Source organism: Thamnophis elegans, chromosome 14, assembly GCF_009769535.1.
Source record: "Thamnophis elegans isolate rThaEle1 chromosome 14, rThaEle1.pri, whole genome shotgun sequence".
Lineage (NCBI taxonomy): Eukaryota > Metazoa > Chordata > Lepidosauria > Squamata > Colubridae > Thamnophis > Thamnophis elegans.
This window is the reverse complement of record NC_045554.1, coordinates 16,213,510-16,239,221: the sequence shown is the minus strand read 5'-3', so window position 1 is coordinate 16,239,221 and position 25,712 is coordinate 16,213,510. Positions and strand designations below refer to the sequence as shown.

The 25,712-nt window shown below is 41.3% G+C and overlaps 1 protein-coding gene across 1 annotated transcript in view; it reads right to left on the bottom strand.

Moving 5' to 3' along the window:
• Window positions 1-25,712, bottom strand: part of RBFOX1 (RNA binding fox-1 homolog 1) — a 250,667-nt gene that overhangs the window by 79,896 nt on the left and 145,059 nt on the right. The window contains exons 8-9 of the mRNA XM_032230214.1: window positions 20,913-21,045; window positions 12,163-12,202 (exon numbers count right to left, since the gene is read on the bottom strand). Coding sequence (XP_032086105.1) covers window positions 12,163-12,202; window positions 20,913-21,045 — 173 coding nt within the window. The remainder of the gene's footprint in view (window positions 1-12,162; window positions 12,203-20,912; window positions 21,046-25,712) is intronic.

The following is a 25,712-nucleotide window of genomic DNA, read 5'->3' as shown; positions in this document are numbered from 1 at the left end:
TGCTATCATGTCTCCCCTGGTCCTTCTCTGCACTAGGCTAGCCATGCTCATTTTCTATAACCATTCTTTATATGTTTTAGTCTCCAGTCTCCTAATTATCCTGGTTGCTCTTCTCTGCACTTTTTTTAGAGTCTCAACATCTTTTTTTAATAGTCTGGTGACTAAAACTGGATGCAGTACTCTAGGTGTGGCCTTACTAGGGCTTTATAGAGTGGCATTAGTACCTCCCTTGATCTTGATTGTATCCCTCTGTTAATGCAATTTTGGATTGCATTGGCTTTTTTGGCTGCCTTTGCACATTGCTGGCAAGTTGTTCCACTGATTAATTGTTCTCACTGACAGGAAATTTCTCTTTCATTTTGGATTGGATCTCTCTTTGCTCATCCATTGCTATTTGTCCTACCCAAGGGAACTTTAGAGAATAAGTCAATCCTACAATTCCCCTTCCGGCCAGTTGCTGTATCCTTCCGTTCCCACATTCCAATGAAACCAACAGGTGAGCTATCAGCAACTCTTTCCTCCCATAGGACCTTTTCAGAACCAGTGCAATTGTCCCCTCCAAGAAGGAATTGTTAAATTGATGGAGACGTTCTCCTTCTCCTGCAGAAATTTCAAAGAACATTTCCTCCAGCGGTGGGTTTCGCTCAGGGGTAGGTTCTGGCAGAGACTACTGCCAGTTCACTCAGGGATACTCCCCCCATGCGCATGCACAGTACAATTAAATTTGTTCTGCACATGCGCAGAAGCAAAAAACAAGATGGCGGCACCTACAGCACCACCAGGAGAACCGTTTCGGGGTGTGGCAGGCCTTGGTTCCTGCCAGTTCCAGCGACCCAGGCCACCAAGCTACTACCAGTTTCTCCGAACCGGTCCAAACTGGTAGGAACCCACCACTGGTTTCACTTCTTTTTATCACTGGTTCACCATGCACGCCTTATGCGCATGCACCCAGCTTCAAAAAAGTACCTAAATAGGACGGCATAGAGCTGGGATCCCCTCTACCGGTTCGCCTCAACTGGCCTGAACCATTTGAATACTACCTCTGATTCCCTCTACTCACACTGTGGGGTGCAGTGTGTCACATGGGCATTTGCTTTCCCTTTGCAGTTAGAAAGGCAAGCAGAGGGGAAACCCTACACAAGTTAGGAAGGAAAGCTTTTGAGAACACTCAAAAGCATCGTGTCAAGGTCAAGATTTGAACAAGCAAGCAAATAAACAAGGAGCTTGGGAGGAACTCTCTCATGTGGCTTGGTTCTTTGTTCTTTCCTCTTGGAATGTTTTTGTGTTCTTTGTTTTTAAATATTTTTAACAATTGTAAAATGCCCAGAGTTGCTGAGACTTGGGGAGCATATAAATATAATTGTCATTGTTGTTATTATGTGGTTAATCTTTGGTGAGATTCACAGCTTTAGGGGCTGGTTGGTAGCTCAACAGCTCAAGTCCTAACCAAGGACCTAGGAACTGTTAAGGTAATGTCAGAGAATATAAACTGTTCCAAGTAGGGTGTTTTTTTGTAGAATCAGAATATTCAAGTCTGATAAATTTAAAATTTCCAAATAGCGAGGTAGCCCTTTGGTTATTGCTCCAAGGGCTCCAATTACAATCAGGATGATACACGATTTCTTTTTCCACAGTGGCTCAACTTCAATTTGCAAGTCCCGGTACTTTGTGATTTTTTCTTGCTGTTTATCTTCAATTCGTGCATCTCCAGGTATTGCAATGTCAATGTTACTTTTTTCTTTTCAAGTATTGTTATGTCAGGTGTGTTGTGGGCCAAGTGCCTGTCAGTCTGGATTATGAAGTCCCACAAGATCTTGACTTTCTCATTCTCTAAGACCTTCTCAACCTGATGGTCCCAGTGGTTTTTGCTGTACTCAAATCCAAACTTTTGGCACAATTTCCAGTGAATGATCTTAGCAACACGGTCATGGCGTTGTAGGTAGTCAGTTTGTGAAATTTTGCTGCACCCACTGATCAAATGATGCACTGTCTCGTCTTTCTCATTACAGAGGCGACATTTGCTGTTGCTGGTAACGTTGAAATTTTGCCTTCATGTAGTTTATGGCTAAGGCTTGTTCTTGAGCTGCCAAAATAAAGCCTTCTGTTTCTTTTTTCAGTGCTCCTGATCTTAACCAGTTCCAAGTTAGCTTTTGGTCAGCTTTGCCTTCAATACTTTTCAAGTATTGGCTATGCATAGCTTTGTTTTTCCAATTTTCAGCTCACTTTTCGATTACTTCTTTCTTATATTCAGCTTTTGACTTAATTATCTTTAAAAGGCCTCCTTTATTTACTTCCTTAATCATTGGTTCTTCACTTTTCTGGATGTAATCATTCAAGCTGTGTTTTTCTTCTTCCACAGTCTGTTTTACTTGTAGGAGTCCTCGACCACCCTCTGCTCTTGGTAGATATAATCGGTCAACATCACTTTTAGGGTGCAAAGCATGATTCATTGTCATAAGCTTCCTTGTTTTTCTGTCCAAATTGTCCAACTCCATCTGGGTCCAGTCAATTATTCCTGCAGAGTATCGAATCACAGATATAGCCCAGGTATTTATGGCTTTTATTATGTTTCCTCCACTTAATTTGGACTTTAATATCTTGCGAATTCATCAAATGTACTTGGCTGAAGTTAATTCCTTGACTTTATTATGCATTAAGTCAGAGGCCTCTAAAATCCCCAAGTACTTGTAGTCTTCTTCTGGTTTTACTGCCTTTATCATTTCTTCATTCTCAAGTTCTATTTCATCATCTTCTATGACGTTGCCTGCTTTGGTTGCCATTGTTGCACATTTGTCAATTCCAAACTGCATACCACTGTCTTGTTGTTGTTGTTGCTGTTGTTGTTGTTGTTATTGTTATTATTACTACTATTATTACTATTACTACTATTATTACCATTATTATTATTATTATTATTATTACTATTACTACTATTATTATTATTATCTGCAGCAACCTTTCCTATTACAGTTGTAAGGAATGAAATTGAAAAACTTTATGTCAGGCCTGCAGCCATTTTTTTCTTTTGAATCTTTGGCCTGCCACACTTTCTATTATTCTACTATCCATTTTCTATTGTGGGAAAGTAGGAGGGAGGATTATACGGAGTTAGACACGATGTAGCCATAACAAAATTCTTTCTAGAAAGCCAAGGTCATCCTTTGTCTCTGCACCTGACGGGAACTGTATGGGTGGAACTGCCAGCATGGCAGAGGAAGATTAGACCATGTGATGGACTTGTGGGTGTGGGGGCAAGATCTTGAACTTTCAAATGGATGGGGAAAACTGGGAACCTTTCAGATTCGGGTTTTCTCAGATGTGCCAACATGGCTCTCTTAATAAATTGGAACTTTGAGCAGTACTTTGCCTTATACTCTGATTTACTTTTGGATGCTATTTGGAACCCTGCCACTTTGGACATGCAATAGAATTAGATAAATGGCAGAAACTATGGGATAGAAATATTAAATTTAAATAATTTAAATATTAAATTGCATACAAAGAGAATCTGTATAAAATAGTTTATAGATGGCATTTTGCACCGGCAAGACTGGCAAAAATGTATAAAAATAGATCTGCCAAGTGCTGAAAGTGTAATCAATCATCTGGTTCATACTACCATATGTGGTGGACATGCCCAAAAGCTAAAAAATACTCAATGAAAATATATACTTGGTTGGAAAAAAAATGATAATGTAACACATAGACTTGAAACCACAGATACTGTATGCTTGTTAGGCATTATACTGGAAAAATATGGTAAAAAGACTACATATCTGGTTTTACATATATTAATCACAACCAGAATTGTATTTGCACAGCAACAATGAGATTCCATCACATGACAAAGTAATTAAGAAAATATTAGAACGTGCAGAAGTGGATAGATTATCATTTACTATTAAGGATAAAGAATAATATTTTTTGATATGGGATATATTTTATCAATGGCTAGAGAACAGAAACAGAAGTCAGAAAGAAGGAGATATAAAGAGAGGAAATATTAATGTGGAGAGTTGTTAAAGAAGATGTTAAGTATTCTTATTATATGTGGACAATGATTGTTGAAGAATGGCTGTACCCAGATCACACACGGTTCGATGGAATCTGAATGTTACATAAATAAAATATGAAAAAAGAAGGGAATGAAATGGAAAAAGTGGAAGGGGAGAAGATTGCTCCTCTGGATGTACAGGTAGTCCCTGACTTACCACCACAATTGAGCCTGAAATTTCTGTTGCTCAGCGAGACAGTGGTTAAGTGAGTTTTGCCCCATTTTACGACTGTTCTTAAATGAATCACTGCCCTTGTTAAGTTAGCAACATGGTCGTTCAGAGAATCTGGCTTCCCCAGTGATGTTGCTTGTTGGAAGGTTGCAAAAAAGGATCACATGACCCCGGGACACTGAAATTGTCAGAAACATGAACCGAACTGATCCATAGACTAAAACATATGAAGAACGGTTGCAGGAACTGGGACTGTCTAGTTTAATAGAAAGAAGGACTAGGGGAAACATCAGGGGTTGCCACAAAGAAGAGGGAGTCAAGCTATTCTCCAAAGCACCTGAAGGCTGGACAAGAAGCGATGGGTGGAAACTCATCAAGGAGAGAAGCAGCTTAGAACTAAGGAGGAATTTCCTGACAGTTAGAACAATTAATCAGTGGAACAACTTGCCTCCAGAAGTTGTGAATGCCCCAACACTGGAAGTCTTTAAGAAGATATTGGATATCCATTTGTCTGAAGTGGTGTAGGGTTTCCTGCCTAGGCAGGGGGTTGGACAAGAAGACCTCCAAGGTCCCTTCCAACTCTGCTATTGTATTGTATTGTATAAATTTTGCTGCAATGGTCATAAGTGTTTTATTTCTTGTTTAGTTTACTTTATTCTTTAGTCCAGGAGGCATATCAAAGTGCAGAGTGTAAGGCCTGGAAGCCATTTTTTGCATTGGGCCTTCAGGCCTGCCACATTTATTGCTGTGGGAAAGTGGGAGGGGGGATTGTATGGAGTGGGGTAGATATAGTCAAAATAACATTCCTTTCTCAGAGTCAAGGACATCTTGCCCTGTACTTTGAGTGGCATGACTGGGAGGCATCTCCAGTTGGTATGGAGCTTGATTGGACCATGTGATGGACATGTGGGTGCTAGGTAAAGATTTGAACTTTGGTTTGGGTGGGGAAAACCTGGAAGCTTTCAGATTTGGATTTTCCCAGATATGCCAACGTGACATCTCTAATAAAATGGAATTTTAAGGAAACTCAACTCTTGGAGTCTTCTTCTGTTGGGGGTCTTACTTAGACCCCTGACACAGAATTCCAAACCGAAATGATTACTAAAATCCAATAAAAACAATTTTAAATGGAATTGGAATCAAATACAATTAAAATGAATAAAATACAATCACTTTTTTTCAATGCCATTGTAACGTTGAATGGTCACTAAACCATTGTAAGCCAAAGGCTACTTATACATATTCCAATATTTGAGGGTCTACCACAAAAAAGAGAGGATCAACTTGTTTTCCAAAGCACCAGAGGGCAGGACAAGAAACAATGGATGGAAACTAATCAAGGAGAGAAGCAACCTAGAACTGAGGAGAAACAGTGAGGGCAATTAATCAGTGCAACGGTTTTGCCTTCAGAAATTGTGGGTGCTCCATTACTGGAGATTTTTTAAAAAAGTGCTTCGACAGTCAGTTGTCTGAAATAGCAACAACAGTTAGACTTATATACCGCTTCATAGGGCTTTCAGCCCTCTCTAAGCGGTTTACAGAGTCAGCATATTGCCCCCATAGTCTGAGTCCTCATTTTACACACCTCGGGAGGATGGAAGGCTGAGTCAAACTTGAGCCGGTGAGATTTGAACAGCCGAACTGCAGAACTGCAGTGCCACCTCGGCTCTTCAATGGTACAGGGTCTTGAGCAGTGGGTCGGATTAGAAGACTTTCAAAGGAGTGACACCTTTCGAATATTGAAACCAAGGATCTATTCAAAATGGCCGACACTGAGGTAATGGCCTCAGTGTGTCACCCCTAATCCTGGAGGCCTCAGTGCGGCCATTTTTTATAGATCCTTATTTTCCAGTACTTGAGGGGCTATCACAGAGAAGTGAAAGTTGATGTATTCTCAAATGGCCCTGAGAGTAGGACAAGAAGTAATAGGTGGAAAGTCATTGAAGAGAAATCCAATCTAGAACTAGGAGAAATTTCCTGACTTTGGGAACCATTAACCAGTAGAATGGCTTGCCTCCAGAAGTTGTGGGTTCTCCATTGATGGAGGTTTCCCAAGAAGAGATTGGACAATCATTTGACTAGGGTGATATAAGCTATCCTAATTTGAGCAGGGGGTTGGACTAGAAGGCCTCTGAGTTCCCTTCAAGCCCTATGTTTCTAGGTTCTACTTGTTCTTGAAAATCAAGCAGATTATTTTTTTGCTTGTTTCCTGCAAACCACTGGAGTGCAGCCAACTTTCCATTTTTAGAATGAAAAGAAACCAAAAATGCATCAGAATTATACTCAGTTTATGTGTATTCCTGGAAATGAGAAGCCAGCTTCGCTTTTAAAGAGGAAAGTTAAAAGAAACTTAAAACCCAGACATAAATTTTAAATCATAAATCTAGCCATAAAGCTACCCATACGTTGCAACTGGTTTTCCCAATGGATGGCTGTGAAAGTTGGACCACAAAAAAAGCTGAGCGCCAAAGAATGGAGGCCTTTGAACTCTGGTGCTGGAGGAGACTCCTGCAAGTCCCTTGGACTGTAAGGTGTTCAAACTGGTGAGTCTTGGAGGAGATCAACCCTGATTGCTCTTTAGAAGGCCAGATCCTGAAGATGAAACTCAAATACTTTGGCCACCTGATGAGAAGGAAGGACTCTCTGGAGAAGAGCCTCATGCTGGGAAAGATGGAGGGCAAAAGAAGAAGGGGACGACAGAGAATGAGGTGGCTGCATGGAATCACTGAAGCAGTCGGCGTGAGCTTAAATGGACTCCAGAGGATGGTAGAGGATGGGAAGGCCTGGAGGAACATGGTCCATGAGGCTGTGTTGGGTCGGACATGACTTCGCAACTAACAACAACAAAATCTAGTTATATTACTAAAAGTCTTATTGCTTGTTTGTCTGTTTATACCTTCATTTTAGTCCAAAAGGTGCATCTAAAATCTTGGTGTTTAAATAATGCATATGTTTTCGCGGGTGTTAGTATGTAGGTCTCTAGTTGTTCGGGTTTTCTCCCGCGTAGAATTGGAGATGTCTTGGCGACGTTTCGACGAAGTCTCATTCGTCATCTTCAGGCTGCTTCAGACTACTTCAGGTTTGGTGTTTCCAGGAGTAGTGTGAGATCTCGGCTGTTTGTTCCTTTTAACTGCCAGTAGGGGATAGGGGATAGGGGATATCCCCTACTGGCAGTTAAAAGGAACAAACAGCCGAGATCTCACACTACTCCTGGAAACACCAAACCTGAAGTAGTCTGAAGCAGCCTGAAGATGACGAATGAGACTTCGTCGAAATGTCGCCAAGACATCTACACGGGAGAAAACCTGAACAACTAGAGACCTACATATATATATATATATATATATATATATATATATATATATATATATATATATATATATATATATATATATATATATATGTGAAATTTCCATAATGTTCAGGCCAGCGTTGTATGCAAAGTTGTGGATTTTGCAGTGTGTCTGTGGTACCTGATCAGAATTTCTGATTCTCCTTGACAGCTTCCCACAAGCAAAATCAGTGGGGAAGCCAACAGGAAGTCAGAAATTACTCCTGTTCCCACAACCCCCACTTCCCCATCCATGGTTATTCTGTTTATCTCTTTAGGTTAATAAATATTGAGGTGTTATTCAGATTTGTTTGCACTGCAATTATTTTTCGATTTATGATATATATTATTCTTATATGATAGGGGGTATGAGATTAAAACATAGGAATATTTGGCTTTGTCTACTGAAAATAAGAACTAGGGGTGACATAATAGTTGTGTTTGAAGGGCTGTCACAAAGAAGAGGAGGTCAACCTATTTTTCAAAGCACCAGAGGTCAGGACAAGAAACTCTGGATGGAAACTGATCAAGGAGAGAAGCAATCTAGAACTAAGGAGAAATTTCCTAACAGTGAAGACAATTAACCAGTGGAACGGCTTGCCTTCAGAAGTTGTGGGTGTTCCATCACTGGAGGTATTTAAGAAGAGACAGGACAGCCCCTTGTCTGGAATGGTATAGGGTCTCCTGCTCAAGCAGGGGGTTAGACTAGAAGACCTCCAATCTCCCTTCCAACTCTTTTATTCTATTCTGTTCTGTAAATGAGCACAGAAAGGACCATCCAGCATTGAGGAGAAAAAATATGACTGGCCTAACATTTAATGTTCTTTCTGGTCATGTTAGACTGGTCACATCCCAAAGGATAGCCCAACAGATCACAGGGTAGTCTAACAATAATTAAAGTTGGTTGAACAGAAAGACCAACAATTACCTTGACCACTTGGATATCACTTTCTCTAATTTTTAAGAAGATGTTGGAGAACCATTTGTCTGAAGTAGTGTAGGGTTTCCTGCCTAAGCAGAGGGTTGGACTAGAAGACCTCCAAGACCCCTTCCAACTCTGTTATTCTATTCTATTCTATTCTATTCTACTCTACTCTACTCTACTCTACTCTACTCTACTCTACTCTACTCTACTCCCTACCAAATAAGATTTATGAATGAGGTGGGTGTTTACTTTGAGTACCTGTAAAATACTCTTGTGGTTATTGATATTTTCCATGAGATTCTTAAATTTTAATCCAATAGTTTTGCAAATAGGTCAGAGTGGGAAAACTCAAATTTGAATCTCATAAAACCTTTAGCAATACTATTTCCTACAGCAGCTATTGAAAGGTGCAGCTACTTTCTCTCCTGGAGTTCTCTGCTGTGCTCAATTTTTCAATGGGTTTTCTCCACAAAATACACAGTTGCTGCTCTGTTACTACCATTACTGCTGCTGCTGCTGCTGCTACTACTACTACTGCTACTACTACCACCATATTCTCATTTTCTTTGATGTTTTAGAATCTTCTCCCTTCCATCCACAAGAAATGTAAATTATTTCAACTTAACAGTCTTAAAAGTAGCCATAGGTAATAAATAAAAATTATGATGCTACTTAATGAATTTTTAATGTTTCTTTCATTTTAATTCAATCTCTTGGTATAGCAACACTAGTGATGCAAGAGTAACAAAATTAGGGCACAGAAAGCTCAATGTAGTAACCCAAATGAAGTTTACTTATTTCTATTTTTTAGATCAGAACGTTTTTATTTCACATTTTATCTTAAAGTCTACAGTGGGGACTTTACAGTGGAGATTGGCGAATGACAACTACTTTAACAAAATGACAGAGTCAGAAGGGACCTTGGAGGTCTTCTAGTTCAACCCCCTGGCACAGGAAGGAAACCCCATACCATTTCAAAGAAAGTCATTTCATTTTACAGAGATCTGCAAAGCAAAGCCGTTCATTTAGGGAGTGCGGTTTAATCAAATAATAAAATTCAGCCTCTTTCAATCTCAAAACAGTCGTGAGAATTTATCACTGCTTAATTGAATGTTCATCCTCGTGAGAATTTACCTTGCAAATTTTCAGGGTTTCATTTCTTGTGTTACTTTGGTTATTCCACCACATTCTCAGGCTGTTTGAAAAATATCCTCTCCATTTTTTGGGGAGTGGTGCTTTGAACTGATTGCAACTGACAAAGGCTGTTTCATCTATGGCCATCACTTTGAAGCGTCTTTGACTGATACACACCCATGACATCTAAAACGTGAGATATCTCTCAACCTTATGAAGTTTTGGACATTTAAAAATAAGTTAATTTGGGGTAATCCTTGGGTTAGGAGGGATGCTGCAGAGAATCTAGGAAGAACATATCCAGGGATGTTGTAAGCAACAATAATTATCTTGACTTTTAACATCTTGTGCAAAATGGGTGGGGCTTTGTTGGGTTATACCCTATTTTTGTTTCACTTTGTTGATCCCCCACTCTCTAAACAAGTGGCACTGCTTTTAACCTATAACTGGTATAGAAATAGGACTTACAGAGTTTTGTAGTTTATTTTGCTTGATTGGAGGGGAATTTATCTTTCTTGTGAAGGAAGATACTATTTAATTGCCCATACATCTATTCTATTCTATATCTATATATAAAAAGACTGTATGTATGTATGTATGTATGTATGTATGTATGTATGTATGTATGTATGTATGTATGTTGCAGCATAACTCTGGAGCGCCTCGAGCAATTTCGACCAAACTTGGTACACAGATGACTTACCCACTGGAAACAAATACTTCGGGGGGGGGGGAACACCCCCCTTGCAGTATTTATTGTGTGTGTCCTCCAGAATAACTCTGGAAAGCCTGGCCCATTAAGGAGAATGAGTGTGGCGTCCTAGAGTGGCAATTGTTTGTGATGGCTTCCTCTGGAAAGCCAGCCATGACGTTTGCCTCCAGTGGACCTATGGAGAAGCGCCTAATGGATTTGGGGCAAAGTGCCAGGATTGTAGACAGGGTGGGAAAGTAGAGCACATGGGAGGGAAAAGGGAGAGGGCAGGGATGATGGGCATGGGAGTAGGGGGAAGAAAGGTCCCTCTCAATTGCTCCCTGTCAGACAACATTTTGATGTCTATAAATACCCTGGCAACACCAGGTTATTAGCTAGTATAACATACACTACATTGACAGTAACCCAGATGAGACACTAACTGATTGCTATCCAAAATATCTTCTCAATTTCTTTAAACAAGATGAAACAAACAAACTGTCAGCTTGCCCTCTGAGCTAGCTTCTCATCATCAAGATCTTTCTGTTTCCCATAAAGATTTTCTTGACCGATGAATGACAAACAATATTTATTGGTCCCCCACAGGAGTTCTAGCTCTTCAATTTAAAATGGTCAACTGGGTCTCCTAATCCAATGAGCCAATGAGTAGTGTTTCACTTTCTGAAATATAGCAATAGCACTTAGACTTACATACGCTTCACAAGGCTTTACAACCCTCTCTAAGTGGATTACAGAGTCAGCCTCTTGTCCGCAACAATCTGGGTCCTCATTTTACCCACCTCGGAAGGATGGGAGGCTGAGTCAACCTTGAGCCTAGTGAGGTTAAGAATGGAGAAAGAAGGAGGTTGCAACAGCTGAGCTTCAGCCAAAGGGAGGCTGATGGGAAACTCTTCTTCTGAAGCTGTGTGCCTGCCTATTGAAAGAGTAGGGAGAAGGATCAAGGTGCAGCCATGATGAGAATGGTGTGCCTCTCTTTCTAATCCATCAGTTGGTCATCTGCTAGAAAATGGCTAGGCAAATCAAATTGAAGGGGTTGAAAGCATCTTGAGATCTAGGAAGATGGCAGGTGTCAGATCTGGAGGCCATCTTTTACATTGGATCTTCAGGCCTGCCTCAATTTCTGCTGTGGGAAAATGAGAGGAGGGATTATATGGAGTATGGGTGAGGTATAGTCAAAATAACATTCCTTTCTCAGAGAGTCAAGGACGTCTTGTCCTGCAACTGCAATGGTGTGACTGGGAGGCATCTCCAGTTTTAGGCAGTGCCTGATTGGACCCTGTGGGTGCTGGGCAGGGACCTGAACTTTCATTTGGGTGAAAGCTTGGAAGCTTTCAGATTCGGGTTTTCCCAGATGTGGCAATAGGACTTCTCTAATAAAATGGAACTTTGTGGCAAGTCAAGCCTCGGAGTCTTCTTTCGTTGGGGGTCTTTCTTGAAACCACAAGAGGAGGGCGGACATGGAAATGAAGCAGTGGGGTGGGATGCTTGAACTTTCTGATTTATGCTTTGCCCTTAAGGATGTAGGAGCCTTCCCAGATGAAGATATGTTGCCAATCCAAACTCAGATTCACTCACTGGACCTTCTACAAGGACCCCCACCCCACCCCAGGTAGTGAATGAAGCCAGATGGCAATTGATGCAATGAAACACCGGGTTATTCCATACTCAGTCATCCTTCCAATTAAATTTCCCAACATGGCAACATGGAGGGCAGGCAGAGCCAAAGCTTAATGCAGCAAATGTAAGAAGTAAGAAGAACGAAAGCCAAAAAAAAACAAAACTAGTTGCAGCAATGTAGGTGCCACAGATAGCATGCACATCAATTCATACTTACATAAATGTCTGCACCATAAAATCCATCCTGGTAAACAACACTGGAAAGATGTACACACAAAGAAAAAACATTCATATTAGTGCATTTCCACATGCAGATGCTACCAACCCCTGAAACTCTTGAGGTTAGTCATATGACAAGAACAACAACAGAACAGGAAAGAAAGAAGAAACAAACTGGAATGCAAACAAGGAATATACAAAGGTATAGATACATTATAGAATTCACATAAGGTGGGGGCCCCTTTCCATATCTCAAATGGGGTCTGAAAGTTCCTTATTTTTTATTTTTCTTTGGAAGAAAGTAAAGTGGTACCATTAACATCTGGTCACTACAAACTATATAGGTGTTTTATGCTGTGAGTGCATCTTTCAATATACCAAGCTAGGATTTTCACTTCTGAGTTTCAGATATCCCCACAGCATCTAAACCAGGGGTCGGCAACCCGTGGCTCTGGAGCTGCATGTGGCTCTTTCATCCCTTGCTGTGGCTCCCTGCTGCCGGTCGGCTCCACTTTGATAGGGCTTTTGGTTAGGACAGGTAGAGGGGAAAGGAAGCTGTGCTAGGAGGAGACTCTATGGTGGGGAAACCGGACTTCTGGTCAGCAAAGAAAAAAGGACGCCATGCTAGGTGTAGACTCTATGATGGGGAAACCGGACTTCCAATTGGCTCCAAAATTGAATGGGGTTAGCACTTTGTGGTTTTTTGAGTGTTTAAGGTTGCCAACCCCTGATCTAAATTAACTTGTCCAAACTTTACAGATCATTGCAGATGCAATTCCCCATTCTGCTTTGCCATTCTAGCACAACACCTGTTCCATCTCTAGGCAGAAGAGGCCCCTTCATACATGGCAACGAAGTTGAATTGCAAGGGGAAGCTAATGAGATCCATCCCTAAGGGGAGCAAAATGTTCTTCACTAGTCTAGAGGCCATCCATGATGTTATTACTTTTGTTGGAGACCAGATGACCAGTTGTGCATACAGGTAGTCCTTGACTTATGACCACAATTAAGCCCAACATTTCTGTTGCTAAGTGACAGTAGTTAAGTGAGTTTTACAACCATTTTACAACCTTACTTGATGCAATTGTTAAGTGAATCCCTGCAGTTATTAATTTATCAACAAAGTCATTACGTGAACTTTGCCTTTGTCAGAAGGTCGCAAAAGTGGATCACTTGACCCCAGAACATTGCCTAAATATGAATCAGCTGCCAAGCATTTGAAATTTGATTATGTGACTGTGGGGATGCTGCAATTGTTGTGAAAAAAAACAGTGTAAAAAATGCTCATGGGTTGCTTTTTACAGTGTTGTAACTTTGTGAGGTTACTAAATCCACTGTTGTAAGTCAAGAACTGTCTGTAGTCTGTTCCATACCACGATGATACCGGGTGGAGAGATACCCAGGGATGGGCTTCAAAAATTTGGGTTCTCTGCCCGGTTGCTGGGTGGGAGTGGCCATGCTGGGCATGGCCTAGTCGGCCTCCTGTACCATGGCATGGGGAGCGTTTTCACCCTCCCTGAGCTCTGGAGGCTTTCCTCGAGTTCTGGGAGGAGGAAAATGGCCGCACCGGGCTAAGGAGGCCCTCTGGAGGCTGGAAACAGGCTCATTTATGGCCTGCTGAAACTTCTGGGAGGCTCGTATTTTGCCCTTCCCAAGCTCTGAAGGCTTTCCTCAAGCCTCCGGAAGAGCAAAAATGTCCTCCCCTAGGCTCCAGAGGCCCTCTAAAGGCCCTTTGAATCCAGAATTTCTGGAAGGCCTATTTTTCGCTCTCCCTGAGCCTCCATGCCTCCCCCTGTACTTACCTGGCATCCCAAACAGGCCACATGGAGACTCCTGGGAGGGACAGGATAGACAGGATGGGTGGGTGGGACCAGCCAGGGGTGGGATTTGCAGGTTCGCCAAACTGGGCAGATCTTTAGCTAGAGGATCACCCAAACCCCTGCGAACCCACAACAGCCCACCCCAGGTGATACCCTCCCCCCTGCCATGGGCCTACCCAACTTTTGGCAACCCTTTTTATTTTGCACAAGGAAACATACTTTTACACATCTTTGTCAGTGTCACCTCAGATCATTATGCATTGTGGAGAAGATGGAAGGACCTAATTGAATATCTTCAGCTGGGAGAAGTCAGTTTTTCAACCTGTCTAGTATCTGTTTAAACCTGCATTCCAAGTTGTGTTCTAAGGCACACCGAATGTCTTTCATAACAGTAATTATTTGTCAAAAAGACGAGTCTCGATAAAGACAACTTTTCTGTATTTTTCTCCCAAAATATTCCCCTGAAATGCAGAGCTGCAAAGGTCCCTCGGTAGCAATACAGCAGTCGTTCTAATAATCTGCACCACCATTCATTCCAAATATTCGCACGTTAAGGGCTGCTTCAGATGAATCCTGGGGAATATGTAATTACATCACATGTTCTGAAAGCAATTAAACCTAAGTTTAATTCTCTCCTCAAGCCTCCGAATTGACAAATTTGTGCCAGTCATTCTCATTCATCCCAATTTACCTCACCAGGATGCTGTTGTGAGGAAAAACGGCAGTAGGGAGATTACGTGAGTGAATACAGACCAGGACGTGGGACTGATGGAAAAAAAAACACACCACTGAACGGCCATTATGAGGAGATTTCTAGAGAGGAGAACTTGGTCCTGAAGGAAAGCCTGAGAAAGAAACTCTAAATAAACAAGATAATCAATCTCTAACTGATCCTGCCCTGGTTTTGTTGGGCGGAGGGGGGGGGTGTAGAGAGAAGCTTTGATAGGCTTTGAATATCTTATTTCACCCCACAATAGTACAGATCCTTTCTGGAATCCCTATTTTGCCTATTGCTTGGCCCTGCATACTTCAAAGAGTTGACGGCCACCTTGAAAAGGTCTAATTTTGGCAGGGGAAAAAAAGAGATTTCACCAATGGGTGAAATGGGTATAGGGTATTGATAGAAGAAAATATTTGTACCTCAGGGTTGAAATGAGGAGTCCCTGGTGCTCTCTGAGTTTGGATCAGAGCGGCTAAATGTTGGAAGTGTAAGCAAGCATCTGTGTAATGTTTCCTAATGATGCTTGATTCATAATAATGGCATGATGGTTCATACCATCATATGTGATGGACATGCCCAAAAGCAAGAAAATATTGGATGAAAATACATACATGGCTGGAAAAAAATGATAAAACAACATATAGATCTGAAACCCGAGATATTTTTGTTGGGCATCCTATCAGAAACATATAATAATCAGACCATATATTTGCTCCTGCATACTTTAACTGCAACTAGAATTGTATTTGCGCAACAATGATGATGAGATCCCATCTGAGGGGAATGTGATTAAGAAAATATTAGACTGCACAGAAATGGATAGATTAACACTTGCTATTAAGAATGAAGAATATTTTTTTATATGGGATGTATTCTATCAATGGTTAGATAATAGAAGTTAGAAAAGGGAGCAAATGGTAAAGAGGAGAGTTGTTAAAGAAGATGATGTTAAATGATAAATATTAAAATTATCCTATTATTATGTTATTATATTATTAATATGATGGCAAGGAATTACAACAATAAAGTTGTATATGATTATTTAAGCACAATTGTACCCAGAATACATACTGTTTGATGAAAATTGGATGTTATATAAATAAAACAAATAAAACATGGGAGGGAATGAAGGCAAATGTATGTGTCCCAAGATAGAGTTGCAGGATCCAATCTGAGTTGGTCACCAGGACCAGAGGTCTTCTGAGCTTTTGGACTCATGGTGGAGAGCCACATTCTCTCTCACCATAATGTGTCTTTAGTGCAGGGTTTCTCAACTTTGGAAGCTTCAAGATGTATGGACTTTGAATAGCTGGCTAGGGAATTCTGGGAGTCAAAGTCCATGCATCCTAGAGTTACTAAGGTTGAGAAAACACTGCCCTAAAGTATGAATGACTAGTGGGTCATCCAGCCCACATTTGATAATCTTCAACAAAGCAGAATCACTATCCTCCTTGACTGATTGTTCCATTATCTCAAGCTCTTATTGTTGGGAAATTCCTTTAAATGCATGCATTCTTATTAATTCAATTTTGAGGACCATCCTAGCATCAAGAGACTCAAGATGGCCTTGAAGAGGTCCTCTGTTCTAGTATTTTGAATTTCATTTAACACATTGGGCCTTGGAGTCAATACAAAGGTTCTCCTTGCACATATGTGCTAGTCATTCCTGACTCTAGGGGGCAGTGCTCATCCCTGTTTCAAAGCCGAAGAGCCAGTACTGTCCAAAGACATCTCCATGGTCATGTGGCCAGCTTGACTAAATGCCAAAGGTGCATGAAATGCTGTTACCTTCCCACCAAAGGTGGTTCCTATCTTTCTACTTGCATTTTTACGTGCTTTCTAACTGCTAGGTTGGCAGAAGCTGGGACAAGTAATGGGAGCTCACTCCATTACGCAGCGCTAGAGAACGTTCTGATCGACAAGCTCAACATCTTAGCCACTGAGCCACCGCATCCCCTCTGAAGTCAATATAGAAGTACTCTAAGAATATAAAACTTGTAGTTCTCAGCCTATTTACTTAGCCTACTTAATGGACAGTGCAGGATATTTTTTGAGGGATTCACATGAGAGAATAAGTCAGAAATCCATCTTAAGAATACTTACATTTTTTAAAACACAGACAGTTTTAGGAATTTGATTCTCTCTCGGTGAAAAATTGTTTTCCAAAACCTGTCTGTGTAGAAAAGTTGTATAGGACAATAAAGAAGTATCCTTTTTTTATTATTCACAGAAAATTTGATGGAAAGAAATAATGTGTATTTGTCTGAAAAACTGAAAGATCACTCTCTCTCTTTCTCCTAAAGTCCAGGATTAATGGCAAGCCATAAAAAGGCATCTTCTGAACCTGATTTTATGTATGTGTGTGAGAGAGAGAAAAGTGCAACAGGAAAAAAATGATGGAATGTAATTCTGAAAACAACATATTGTATATTATGTCATTATATTTTGCAACTGTTCTCAACATTCCATCAAACAGAGCTTTTTTCCCAGTATAATAATTGTACATCTGTTTTCCATTTGTTAAAATGGCTTTCTTCTAACTCAAGATGAGTATGCTACTTGGTAAAAAAAAGAAGTTATAAGACTTTATTATTGGGAAGATTTAACACACACAGCCTCCTCTGAATCAGTCACAATCACAATCAAAACCACCTCCCTACAGGTAGCCCTTCTCTTGTAACCAGTTGCTGTCAAGCCCCAGGGAAATCAGAAAATACAGGCAGTTCAGATAAATATAAATATTCATGGTATGCTAAAGCTGTCTATAAGTATCTGAACTACTAACAGCCAAAGAAAATTGGTGGTAGATAAGGAATTCACAGTGGGCATGAAAGGACTTCAACCAATTTTGTTGTATGCATGATGTACAATGACAATGAGGGCTATACTACTTGAGGTTGATGGTCTGTTTGACCATCAGCCTTGGGCTCAGTCTTGTCATCTCTTACAGTGGCTTAGCAACTGTTCGAAGTTATGATAGATCTCCCCAGGTGTACTTATCACCTGGTTCTAAAATTCTGATGGTTGCCCACCCCATCATGGTCACATTGTTGGCATTTACTTCTGTTTTTCCACAAAAGTGTCCCACAGCAAACAACTTGTTCACTAATTTTACAACTTAGCATTGGCTTTATGACTTAGGTGTTCGCTTAACAACTGTGTCTATAAAGGTCATAAAATCAGGTTGGTCATGTGGGTGATCTGCTTTATGACAGTCATGACTTACATTTGGGGGGGAGCTCTATGATGGTCATAAGTCAAGGACCACCTGTAGTCCTTGTAAATATAAGTAGGAAAAGTGTGGACGGCCATAACGAGGATAAAATCAGAACGAAAAAACAGTTTGGCAGATTTCTGTCCATCATTTTCTCAGCTTAGCTTAACCATGATAAAATGGGACGGCAATAAAATAAGTATGTAATCTCGCATTTACTTGACTTGTTCAGAAACAAGGATTTTTAAATTAACAAATACACTCAAGCTAAAATCCCAACTATCAATGAATAATGTAGAACTAGCTGATTGTCTGAGGCTACCTACCTACTGATATATTTTGGTGCACCCTTTCAGACAGTGTGGAAAAAAAAACAATTTCAATTTTATATGGATTTTCCTAAGCTTTGAAACGGAGTCTCGTTTGTGTTTCATTGTTTCTTCTGTTAATCATGTCCTATCAAGCTGTTGAAAATAGATCTACACTCTTTTTATAATGCTGGGGTCCTTCCTTGCCCCTTAGATCACTTGACTAAGTCTGGGTGGAGAGCCTCAGAATCAAATCTACCTTTAGCAATAGAAAACCAGTGATTTGGCAGGCCATTTTATTTCAAATTCAAATTCAAGAGAAGGAAAGGGGAAGAGAGAGGACTGTGCCAATTGATCTGCTGCCCTGTTACTGCAATGGCTTCTGATACCCTTTGCAAATGAGCAAAATTAACTTCTTCTCAGGCCTGGATGCCATTCTTTTGCATTGGGCCTTCAAGCCTGCCACATTCAATGCTGTGGGGAAAATGGGAGGGGGGGTTATATGGAGTATGGGAGACATATAGTCAAAATAACATTCCTTTCTCAGAGAGTTAAGGACATCTTGCCCTGCACCTGGAGTGGTGTGACCGGGAGGCATCTCCAGTGTTGGATGGTGCCTGATTGGCCATGCGATAGACATGTGGGTGCTGGGCAGGGACTTGGATTTTCGCTTGGGTGGGGAAAAGCTGGAAGCTTTCAGATTCAGGTTTTCCCAGATGTGCCAATAGGACATCTCTAATAAAATGGAACTTTGAGGAAACTCAAGCCTCAGAGTCTTCTTTCATTGCGGGTGTTACTTGGAACCCTGATACTTCTCTACAGATTTATGCTTCTGTTTCAAGAAAGGCAGAGACTGTAATTCTCTATATTTTGCCCTGATCTACATGTTTTAAGAATGGATAGAAGACCAATAAAAGCCTGAAAGGAATCGGCTAAATTTTCTATGGTTACATTCATGAACTTCTAGAACGGGTCCTCTCTAATGATTTGTGCCCTAATGCAGGGGGTCTCTAAACTTGACAATTTTAAGACTTCTTGGACCTCAACCCCCAGAAGTCCTCATGCAACATGGCTGGCTGAGGAATTTCTGGGAGTTGAAATCCACAAGTTTTAAAACTGCCAAATTTTGAGACCCCTACCCTATTGGGGTTGCCTTAATCTCCCAGTAGAGTGAACAAACATTTTATTGTATGGGAGAAATATATGTGTGCCATTTTAAGAGACAATAACCACGAAATCTATTCATTCGCCCAATAATTTATCCCTTTGGTAGGGCAGTTCTCCACAAGCATTAAGCTTAAAGCACACACAAGCTTCCTATGTGCCATCGTTTTGCTGTTAACTGTATCTGTTATGTATTGTATTTAGTTGTCTGTTGAAGTTCTCAGCCTAGTCCTTTGTTGGAGTGGGAAAATACTCTCTCCTGATTGGTTGTGGGCTGATCAGCTTCCCTATAAAAGGAGATGTGTCAGCCAAGGAGAAATCGTTGCCTCATGGGCAGATTTGAATAAAGAGCTGTTAGAAATAACTCTGGCCTCGCCTCCATTCTTCACCCACAACTTAGTAGTATCAATGCACTAAATCCAGGGATGGGTTTCAAATTTTTTTACTACCAGTTCTGTGGGCATGGCTTATTTTGTGGGCATGGCTTGGCAAATTTATGTTTCAGATTGGAGATGGGAAATAAAATATGTTGTAAAACTTTTTTTAAAAAGGCCAAAGAAAGCAGCAACCTGAGCTATGCCGAGATGAACGCAGGAGAGCTGGAGGGTCCATTTTGTTTACTGATTGTGAGCTCCAGGTTGGGGGGGGGGGCAGCAGCCGAGCGAGCAAGCCAGAAATCTGCTGACCGCCAAGCACCCTGCTCATGAGTAAACTTGCTTATGAGTAAACTGCAGATTAGAGGCAGCCGGCAGATCCTGGCATACTTGCTTGGCTGCTCGCGCCCCCCCCCCCCCAGCTCACAGGCAGCAAACGAAATTGCCGCCTCCTGCCTCTGTGCATCGAGGAGGCTCGATCCCACTTAGGAGGTGATGGTTGGGAAGCCTTGGGGCTCCTTGAGCAGCCCATGTGTGTAGGCATTAGGAGGCAGTTGTGTGGATGCACGAGGCAAAGGCGAGGCAGGGTGAATGTCCGAGCATACCAGTTCGAGCCATCGCCACCCAGCCATCACTACTGGTTTGGTGACCCACGGCCAATTACTACTACTGGTTCTCCCAAACTGGTCCGAACTGGGAGCAACCCACCTCTGACTAAATCCTTCTGGGTTACAAGTCAAACTTTCACCCCCCACTTCAAAAAATAGATTTAAAATATGATTCCACCTCCTTGAGAACCAGATGTTTGCCATTGCCCTCCAACACAGCCCTGCTGCCATGCGTTCCTTCTCAAGGGGAATTTGCATAACAACATGGGACGCACAAAATGCTCGAAAGCCACCATCCATGACAGGGCAAATTACTATCATTTGTCAACCCCCCTGTGCAAGGTGATCCACTTCAGGCGACGGAGATTGACGGCACGCTGGGCGAAGCTGGTGTGGCGAGACAAAATGGTCGCGCCTGGCATTCATGAATGCTCGATTGCCTTATTATTATTATTTTTTGGCCTCCTCCCTGTGGGAAGTTAGAAGATGGAAACTGCAGGGCGACAGGCTGAAGAAACCCAGGGCTACAAGCGACTTACCCGCCATAAGCTGGAATCGGAGGCGGGGGTGCCGCAGCTCGAAATGTGTTGTAGACGGTGCGACCTCTGCCTCTAAGGTGGGCCCCTCGGTATGCGGCAGCTGCGGTTGCAGCTGGATACGGGAAACCCGGCACTAAGAAAAGACAAAAATGCAACAGGTGGTTGATACTTCTGTTTTCGAAAGGAGAAGATGCTGGATCATTCAACAGAATCAACACATTCACCCTTAGCCTGGGTGAACAGTCATAGGCCTTTCTCAATGAAGTCTGCTTTCTCAAATTTGCTGTATTCTCAAATTAACAGTGGAAGGCAAGAATAAGGTGTGGTATGTTGCATAAGGAAGAAAAGTCTTGGTTTCAAACCCAGTACAAACCCATTTCTGGGCTCTAAAAGGTTGAATCACAGCAACTGCTATGATTCAACCTTTTAGATAGCTTTGGTCTGGATGACTGAGTCTTCATTGACATATCTCTGGCTTCTGATAGCAATAGCACTTAGACATATATCGCTTCATAGTGCTTTTACAGCCCTTTCTAAGTGGTTTAGCCTATCACCCCAAAGAAGAATTTTGTAAGGCAGTGTTTCTCCAACCTGGCAAGTTTAAGATGTGTGCACCTCAACTCCCAGAATTCCCCAGTCAATAGCAATCACAAAGCACTTAGACTTATATACTGCTTTGCAGTGCTTTACAGCCCTCTCTAAGTGGTTTACAGTGTCAGCATCTTCCCCCCAAAATCTGGGTCCTCATTTTACCCACCTTGGAAGGATGAAAGGCTGAATCAACCTTGACCTGGTGAGATTTGAACTGCCAAACTGCAGCAAGCAGTCAGCTGAAGTAGCCTGCAGTGCTGCACTCTAACCACTGCACCACTTCAGCACTTATCTATAGATCTTTGAGTCAGTTGCAGTTTGGTAGAAGGTGGACAGTTTTGGTTGGCCTGAATTGGGGATGAAACAAATTCCAGATGGGATGAATAGGACAAAGCTGGTGTATGCATTTCCACTCACTGGGACCAGTGTTTCCCAACCTTGTGGACTTTAAGATGCATGGACTTCAGTCGTTTTCTGGGTGCAAGGAAAAAGGGGGGGGGGGGTAATTGTTTTTTTAATCACATTTTATTATATGGTGTATTTTTTAAAAGTTGTAAGCAGCTTGGAGTCATGTTAATGTGAGTTGGGTGGCTAAATATATTTAACAAACAAACAAATAAAGCCACTCATATAATTGAAAGCAACTCTTAGAAAATTGCCTTTTACATGAATGTCATTATAGTACATCAGAATCTATTAATATTAACTGTTAGTCTTTACATGTGGATTTCAGTGCTAGATTTACAGCTTTGTGCTAGTTTTCTAACTTCACCTACAGGCTGAACTGTAAATGTTGGCCATGACATGAACATTTGACGTAGTTCTTTTGTTTGAAGGCTTCCTTTAGTTAAAGAGCGGTCTAGTTCATATGGTTCAAAGAGGCTGAGTAGAACAGGAGTCAGGTTTTCTACCCGGCTGGCTAATCTGGGACTAATTAAACAGGCACACATGAACCTGGGAATGAGTGGCATTCATGATACAAAAAGTGGACCCTGCATCTGCAGGAATATGCTATGAAGGAGGTGGAGAAGGAGGAGGAGAAGAAAAAAAAGAAAGGAGGAGGAGGAGGAAGAGGAGGAGGAGGGGGAGGAGGAGAAGGAGAAGAAGGAGAAGAAGAGGAGGAAGAAGAAGAGAAGGAGAAAGAGAAGGAGAAGAGGAGGAGGAGGAGAAGAAGGAAATGAAGGAGAAGGAGAAGAAACAACAACAACAACTGGGAACCTCTGATAAATTATTTATTACAGAAGAGTTTAGAAACCATTACGAAAGAAATCCAGAAACTGCTTGCATCAAATGCAATTCTGTTTGTAATAATCAATATTCATACTCTTTGCATCTTTTTCCCCCTTCTCATTTGACGTAAAAGGCTAAAAATTCTCTTTGGGCACCTGAGAGCCATTTCTCACCTTGAAAAGAAGTCTAGCAACCATTTCTAAAAACAATCAATAGGAGCAGGCCACCCACGTTCACCAGAGACAAACCTAACTCTTTTTTTTTTATTTCAAAGAAGCAGCTAGAAAAAGCACCAGAGAATCCTCTGCCTACAGATAGGCTTTTATTTTTTATTTTAAGATATAATTCTCTCTCCAGAACTCTTCTGTTGTTACCTTAACATTCTTGTTCATAAATCTTACTAATCAGAGTCTTGAAAGACTTCTTCCTAGGATGAAGTGCTTCTTCATCAGAAGAACGGTAGAACTGTAACAAAAATCTGACAGCCTAAGAGATATAATTTCTGTCTGTTCTTTGTTTTGGTGATGGACTGATCCAGCATCAGATTGTTAACTTTTCCTCATAAACATAACATCTCCTCCATCATAAACATGATAATGTGAAATCTTAACTTTCATAGGAAGGACATAGGTAAAGGTTCCCCTCGCACATACGTCCTACTCGTTCCCAACTCTATGGGGTGGTGTTCATCTACATTTCAAAGCTGAAGAGCCAAAGCTGTCCGAAGAAGCCTCCATGGTCATGTGGTCGGCATGACTAAATGCTGAAGGTGCATGGAACACTGTTACCTTCCCACCAAAGGTGGCCCCTATTTTTCTACTTGCCTTTTTTATGAGCTTTCGAACTGCTAGGTTGGCAGAAGCTGGGACAAGTAACGGGAGTTCACTCCGTTATGACGCGCTAGGGATTCGAACTGCTGAACTGCTGACCTTCTGATCGACAAGCTCAGCATTTTATCCACTGAGCCACCACATCCCCAGGAAGGACCTAAGAAACTTTTAAATGGGATTCAGACAGGAGGCAGGCTAGGAACGTAGACCCTGATCTCTTTTCCCACAGCAATGAATTGTAACATAATTCAGTTTAATTTTTTTTTTCATATAGTCCTGTGAGTCCTGTGCCAATCTTGACCCTTCCTTCAAATGCTTAAAGTCACTTTTATTTGGAGCCAGAAAGTGATGAGGATGTGGACAGAAATGAAAGGCGGAAATTCCAGTGCAGGCAATTCTTGACTTACAACCATTAATTTAGGGTCTCCTGCTCAAGCAGGGGATTGGACTAGGTGACATCCGAAGTCCCTTCCACCTCTGTAATTCTATTCCCTTCTCTTCTCTTCAAGAAGAGATGGGAAGATCTGGAATGATAACAGGCTCTCCTGCTCAAGCAGGGGGTTGGACTAGATGGCCTCTGAGGTCCCTTCCACCTCTTGCTATTCTGTGAAAATAGAATCATAGGGCTGCAAGGAACCTTGGAGGCACTCTAGTCCAACCCTTTGCTCATGACAGGAGACCTTATATGATCCTGGTTGTCGGGTCTATTTTTGAAAATTGGATGGCAATTCCAGGAGGCAAGCTATTCCATTGATGAATTCTTCTCACTGTCAGGAAATTTCTCCTTAGTTCTAGGTTGGATCTTTCTTTGATAAGCTCCCCCCTTATTTCTTGTCCTTCCCTCAGATGCTTTGGAGAATGAGTCAATCCCCTTTTCAGTCCTTCAAGTATTGGAAGATAGCTACCATGTCCAACCTATTCCTTCTTCAATAGGGTACACATACCTACCTCCAGAGGTGGTATTCAGCAGGTTCTGACCAGTTCTGGAGAACTGGTAGTGGAAATTTTGAGTAGTTCGGAGAACCTGTAAATACCACCTCTGACTGGCCCTGCCCCCATCTATTATCTGCCTCCCGAGTCCCAGCTGATCAGGAGGAAATGGGGATTTCACAGAATCCTTCCCCTGGAGTGGGGAGGGAATGGAAATTTTACAGTATCCTTCCCCTGCCATGCCCACCAAGCCATGCCCACCAAGCCAGGCTGGTAGTAAAAAGGTTTGGATCCCGCCACTGCCTAGCTCCCTCAATCATTCTTGATATCATTTACAGTGGTGAGAGTTGCTTAAAGTCAATCAATGTACAAATTAAATTTAAAAAAGATATGTTTATAAAACAAAATGCTTCAAAGGTAATGCAAATTAGTATCTGTTTTGTCCCCTGGACTTTTATGAATGACTTTTATCTATATGTCAAGGTGTAAAATTACCTCAGAGTCAACAAACATTTTGCCTGAATCAAAATGCTGTGATTAATTAAGTTCTAATTCAAAAGTTCTACAAAGTTTTTTTTAATTGATTAGATTAGCTATTTTTTTTCCTGCAGAACTGGAAGGGAAAGTGTGGCATAATTACAAGGTTCTGTCTAAAATTAAGGGTAAATACTGGGATTATATTCAAGATGCAAGATGTTATCTAAAGAAAGCTTACAAAGTTTAACAAGGTGTCTTGGAAAGCTTTTTCACTTCTGCAAGATTGATTTATAATCCAGTTAAAATTCATTTATCAAATGGTAGCCCTTGGAGTTAACTGTAGAGTAGCCAAATCCAAGCTAAAATGCGGTTTACTTGATTGAAGAACCTAGTCACCATAATATGTAAGCCTTGCTTTAGTGTATTGTGTGGATCTGGTAAATTGTCACTTGTTCAACAAAGTTAGGTTAAGCTCATCATGGCTTAGCATAATGAATGCATTGAATCTATGTCTCTCACAGCTTAACTGAGCTTCAGAGAGATCAGTGAGAATTCATTTTTTAACTCCATCTCATACTTATTGAAGCGGGTGTGCATATTTAAGTACTGAAGTACGATGACAGAGAAGACATGACATTTGTTTTTATAAGTGTGTGGGAATAAGTGAGTCACAGACTAAGCAACAAGCAAATATGTAATGACCATTCTGCCTAAATGAACAGATGATTGAGTTTAGAGTAAG